At 39.6% G+C, this 6,467-nt stretch overlaps 1 protein-coding gene across 1 annotated transcript in view; it reads right to left on the reverse strand.

Annotated features, from left to right (window-relative positions):
• Positions 1-6,467, reverse strand: part of SETD5 (SET domain containing 5) — an 81,061-nt gene that overhangs the window by 45,289 nt on the left and 29,305 nt on the right. The window contains exon 3 of the mRNA XM_011998592.1: positions 2,534-2,720. Within this exon, the coding sequence (XP_011853982.1) occupies positions 2,534-2,604 (71 nt within the window). The 5' untranslated portion in view covers positions 2,605-2,720. The remainder of the gene's footprint in view (positions 1-2,533; positions 2,721-6,467) is intronic.

Genomic DNA, 6,467 nt, shown 5'->3' on the forward strand with positions numbered 1-6,467 from the left:
TTAAATACATAGTTAGACATTGACAGGTAACTATAAGATTTCCTAAAACATTCCTTGATATATATACTAGTTTTTATATTTAAAAATATGAATTAAAAATTTGGAATGGAATTACATCTCTTTAGCAGGCAAACACTTTATGCAAATCTAATTACAGCCTTTCTTCTCCTATCACTGAATTGGACACATACACAGAAACCAGGCTCACAACAGATATACTCCATCAACTGTGTTCTAAGTACAACATGCAACCCAGTTGCTATCATGCCATTTCTTGGAAAATGCCTGAAATTCTGTAATGGCAGAATTGGAAATTCAGAAAAATCTTTGCTTCACTTGTTACACTTGTTACATCTACAAAATTTCCTACAAACACACACAAAAATAAATGCGTATTGCATATAGTTGCCATCGGATTTAAAATCCTATGAAGTCTAGGTCTAGTTAAGTATGCTGCACTTAATACCAGGTTTAATCTTAAAGTGCCTAGGACAGTGAAATAGGCATGATGAAACATTAATAAATATTAATAATTTAACAGAATGGTAGGTAGCTAGTCATTGACATTCTTTCCCTTTGTAGAAATGCGTAACTATGTAGCCAGTTACGACTACAGTATCAGAAATCTGTCTGGAGATCAGGAATGAAAATGTTTCAGGAAATCCTAGAATACGCTAGTGTTAACAGAGACAGTGCAGTCACATTTGTAGACCAGAAGTATTTTTATTTCTGAAATTACTCCTGGACTCCCTAGCAGTATTTGCGGGCAGTCATGTCTATACTTTGGGGAAAACACCAATTGTAAGATTAACTGCTCTGGGTCTTTTATCTACTAATTCCAAACTTACTGGTTTAACCTCTTTGTTGAAATTTCTCACAAATGTTAATGCTATCTATCTACCTAGTTAGACAACCTACATAGTACCAGGTTAGTAGCCGACTTTATAAAAACCTATAAACACAATACAACTGGGCTACCTACTAATGCAGGAAGAGTTTTAAGTACTTTATTTGGGGAAAGAGTTGTAAAATGGTAAGTCTCAGTTACTGATATAACTAAATACCTTTTGCATGCAAAAAAACCCAAACCAAACCAAAATAAAAAAAACAAAAGAAGAAAAAAGCTCTAGAAGAAACAAAATCAACCCTTCCCCACTCCCAACCCTCCTTTCTCCTTTTTATATGGGAAAAAGCCCAAACGCTGCTTTCCGTTTTAGACTACCCCAGAATATTATATACTATTTCTCAGGGTAGCTTTAAGTCTTCCTTTTTAAGGAACTCAGTCAACAGGTAAGTTATATTAGGTGGCTTTATGAAGAAATATACACAATCTTTAATAATATTGTTTTAAGGAAGAAAACCACTATTAATCAGGGTTGCCATTCAACCCAGAAATCTGGTACAGTTGCTTTGCTTTGCTGAAGGGGGACGCATCCCCGGGGACTGTGAAAATGGCAAGAGAAACAGGGGAATTAGAGCAACACCCACCTCACTCAAGAAGTGGCTGTGGGATCAAGAGTCTGAACTGGACCTGAACATATTCAAAACACCAGGATTTTTCCAGCCCAGACCCTAATCCCTGGTACTGCCTGGAATAGACTTGGCTTCTGGGGGTGTGCTGCCCCCTAGGCCCCTTGGGTCTCTTTCGCTGGACTTTCACATCCTGGTGTAGTGCCACTTCGTCTTGAAAGGTAGGGGGCTTCCACTTCCTTTCTGTAAGCAAGGAAGATTGGGTACAAGGGAGGTAAAAGGACAACAGGGGGAATCTGTGAGCAGGGGGAATCTTGGACAACTTAAAAGAGAAGGGATACAAAAGACTAAAAATTTAAAAACTGTGAATAATATATATAAAAGTTGTATAATGAAGGCCTACCTTCATTGTCATTTGGCATTTACATTCTTCAAGAATTGAGAGTATAATTTTAGGGATTGGGCCTTTGGACAAACTCTGAATTCCTAAAGCTGCTCTTAGCTGAAAAGAAAGTTTGGTACCACTGATTTTGAAGGTCCTCTTTCTAGGCAATGAATATTATAAAAATAAACAGATGACACTGCTCTCCATGTTTTCTACCCCAGATGTCAGAAGGTCTAGGCAACCTGCCCATATAGTTTCAACCCCTTTACTCTAGAACAATGGGAAGTACATAGGAAGAGGACTTCAAGGAAAATCAGTTGGAAAGAACACCTTATCTCCCTCCATCAGAATAATCATTAATTCTACAGAAGCAGGTAGTAATACCTACTTTATTCTAATTTTCCCCACCCATTAAAATAAATGAGAATGAATTCCTACTTTGCAACTTTGGTTCTATTAATTATTTGCCCAGAAATACCCCTCTGAAAACTCTTCCTTCCCCTTCTAATTCCTTTTTTCCTCCAGCTTCAATGGGGGTAAAGGGAAAGGTCTAATGTTAATTATAGTGGGACAGGATCTGGTTAAGAAAATACTACATATTATCTTATTAGCTATCCATAAGAAAGTTGTCTCCACACAGACTGGTAATTTACCTATGACCTAGAAAGTAGCACTTACTCTGATCCAGCAGCCATATCTGAGTAGGATGTATCTGGTGTGGTGACTCCCAGAGGGATTGCAATGCTCATGACGTCCAACACAGCAGAGATTGGAAATCACGGGGTCCAATTAATGGAGACTGACCACTCTGAGAGTGGGGGTGAGCTGCAGAGCGTCATCCAACATGTTATGGACATGAGGAATCCTACAATAGAAAAGGAAAATATCTAGTAAAATAAATACCTAGTTATCAGATGGTTCTTTAAGTTTATCTTAAATGCTACTGAATATTTTTCTGCATTCTTGAACAAGGCTTTTAAGGGATAGCTATAAAATAAATACAGCCACAGTGTCCCATGTTTACTATGCATTTCATTAATGTTTCACAAAGTAGGGGGCAAAAAGTTATGCTTACTTTTTTCTTCCTTTTCAGTTGAAGGGAAAGGAAGAGTCTGCCCATCTCACTAACCAACGCTTTCTCCCCATTCTAAAACTGCCCAAACAAAATTTTCTGGCAGCCTAGGATCTAGCAAACAAGTTTTAAGATAAAGGATGGTTATTAGAAATATCCTAGTTTACCTAAACTCTTTAAAAATTCAAGATCTTCATTTTTTTCCCTAGGACACAAATAAACGCAGTTTCACAAGCAGTCAATAATGTTATTTCTTCCAAATTAAAAGAGATCAATTGGTTGTTTATACTTGATTGGAAACAGCTGTTTCTTACTGCCTTCTTTTGTCACTGAACACTCTCTTCCTTCTTTTAAATCATCTTAACTATAATTTTGGGAGAAGATGCAATCATCTTAGCAACTTTATTTGTGGGGTAATAATATGCTGCTAGATATGAACAAAAATGTAAACCAGGAGGAGGCTGTGCATGCGTGGGTGCAGAGGGTGTATGGGAAATCTCTGTATCTCCTGATGAATTTTCCTGTGAACCTAAAACTGCTCTAAAAAAGTCAATTGTTTTTTAAAAACAACGAAAAAAATCCCGAAATCACGAAGAGTACAGTTTCATGATAAAGACTCAAGAACTGTGTATGAAAAAGCAATGAGGATAGCCTGACATGGTGACCATAAACCAGTGAAATTTGGGAACAGAAAGACTCAGAAATTACTGAAGTAGAAAAAAAGCAAAAAGAGATTAAGAGATTTGGAGGTATGGTGCAGAGGGAAACAAGTGTTCTTTGTGTGACTTTACATTAGTAGTTTTACAGTAGTGTAAAAAAACATCAAAAAGATGAAACAAAAAAACATTTTCTGTAGGGGGAATAAAGTCAATGTGAATGTCAAAGGCCCATGTTTAACAAGGACTGTTGCAAAAAAGACTACAAAGAGAGTCATGACTGATGCACTGATTCATAATAAGTCATTAGAACCATTATTAATACTAAAAAAGCTAAAGGAATTTAAAGTACATGATACCGACTGAATCAACCTAGAGGGTTAATGTAAATTTTATTTTTATTTTTTGAGACAGTTTCACTTTTGTTGCCCAGACTGAAGTGTAATGGTGCAATCTTGGCTCATTGCAACCTCTGCCTCCCGGTTTCAAGAGATTTTCCTGCCTCAGCTTCTCAAGTAGCTGAGACTACAGGTGCCCGCCACCATGTCTGGCTAATTTTTGTATGTTTAGTAGACACAAAGTTTCACTATGTTGGCCAGGCATTCTCGAACTCCTGACCTCGGGTGATCCACCCACATCTCAGCCTCCCAAAGTGCTAGGATTATAGGCGTGAGCCACCGTGCCTGGCCGGTTAATGTAAATTTTAAATGATAGATGGTCTGAGATGCTCCAATCTTACTTTGATATACAAAGATTAATGCAAATAAAAAAAATTGTGGGCTGGGTGCAGTGGTTCACAACTGTAATCCCAACACTTTAGGAGGCCGAGGTGGATCACTTGAGCCCAGGAATTTGAGACCAGCCGAGGCAACATAGTGAGACCCCATCTCTCCAAAAATAGCAAAAAAAAAAAAAAAAATCAGCCAGTCATGGTGATGTGCGCCTGTGTTCCCAGCTACTTGGGAGCTGAGGTGGGAGGATCACTTGACCACAGGAGGTAGAGGCTGCGGTGGGCCATAATCATGCACTGCACTCCAGCCTGGATGATGAAGTGAGACCTCTGGGTATGATAATACGCCTGTTCCTATACCCAAATGGAGGTGACATATAGCTGGGCTGGCGAATGACTGGGCCAGGCGAAGTGGCTCATTCCTGTCATTCCAGCACTTTGAGAGGCTGAGGCAGGTGGATTGCTTGAGCTTGGGAGTTGGAGACCAGCCTGGGAAACATGGTTAGATCCTGTCTCTACTAAAAATACAAAAATTACCTGGTGTGGGCCAGGTGCGGTGGCTCATACCTGTAATCCCAGCATTTTGGGAGGCCAAGGTGGGTGGATCACCTGAGGTCAGGAATTCGAGACCAGCCTGGCCAATGTGGTGAAACCCCTTCGCTACTAAAAACACAAAAATTAGCTGTAGTGGTGCACACCAGCAACCCCAGTTACTGAGGAGGCTGGGGCAGGAGAATCGCTTGAACCCAGGAGGGGGAGGTTGCAGTGAGGTGAGATCACACCACTGCACTCCAGCTTGCGCGTCAGAGTGAGACCCCATCTCAAAGAAAAAAAAAAAAAAAAAATCTGGTGTGGCGGCATGCACTTGTAGCCCCAGCCACTCAGGAGGCTGAGGTGGGAGGACTGCTTGAGCCTGGAAGGTGGAGGTTGCAGTGAGCTGAGATCGTGCCAGTGCACTCAGCCTGAGCAACAAAGTGAGACCCTGTCGCCAAAAAAAAAAAAAAAAAAAAAAAGAAAAAAGAAAAAAGAAAAAAAGAAAAAAGAAAAAGTTTTTTGCCTTTAGGCCAGTCTTACACATGTATGTTTCCTTTCCCTAACAGTATATCCAAACAGAGACCTTGGCAGTACATCTTCTAAGCCTTTGGGAAACTGAAGTAAAATCTGTAAATGATAAAACAAGAACACTCATCAAGTAAACCCAAAAGACACAGTTAAATACTGGGGGCTGTTGGTTACAACTCTTTCTATTAGTATCACTGTATAATTCAGATTTTTAAAAAAGCCCCAAAACTGTCTGACCAGATAATCATAAGAAAGTCTGATTATCACCACACCTCCCCTGATCAGTAAAGGGAATCTGAATTGTGTTATATTTTCAGTAAAAGACTTAAACCAAAAACCGTACTCAACATCATTAAAAACCCTTTGTTGTAGCCATTACTATTGTATACCCATTTAAAAAATGCACGGTTTAATGGTGAAACCCCATCTCTACTAAAAATACAAAAATTAGCTGGGCATGTTGGCACATGCCTATGATCCCAGCTACTTGGGAGGTTGAGGCACAAGAATCGTTTGAATCTGGGAAGCAGAGATTGCAGTGAGCTGAGACGGGGCCACTGCACTCCAGCCTGAGCAAAAGTGAGACTCTGTCTCCAAAAAAAAAAAAAAAAAAAAGAGAGAGAGAGAAATAAATAAAAAAAAAAAAAAAAAAAGGTACAGTTTCCAGATAAAAGTCAACTTATAAACCCAAGATGATAGTTGATATTTTTCCTAGAGCAATTTTTAAAAAATATACTAAAAGGAAAAGATGGAAAAGTTCCTTCAGATAACATCTTAATGAGTGAATAAATGATTGCTACACCAACACAGCTATTTTGGATAGCTGATAAATAACTTTAAGAAACATTAAGTCAGCCGGGCGCAGTGGCTCACACCTGTAATCCCAACACTTTGGGAGGCTGAGGTGGGCGGATCACCTGAGGTGAGGAGTTTAAGACCAGCCTGGCTAACACAGTGAAACCCAGTCTCCACTAAAAATACAAAAAAATTAGCCGGGCATGATGGCAGGCGCCTGTAATCCCAGCTATTTGGGAGGCTGAGGCAGGAGAATCTCTCGAACCCGGGAACCAGAGGTTGCAGTGAGTCGAGACC

The sequence above is a fragment of the Mandrillus leucophaeus genome, unplaced genomic scaffold, assembly GCF_000951045.1.
Source record: "Mandrillus leucophaeus isolate KB7577 unplaced genomic scaffold, Mleu.le_1.0 Scaffold576, whole genome shotgun sequence".
Classification (NCBI taxonomy): Eukaryota; Metazoa; Chordata; class Mammalia; order Primates; family Cercopithecidae; genus Mandrillus; species Mandrillus leucophaeus.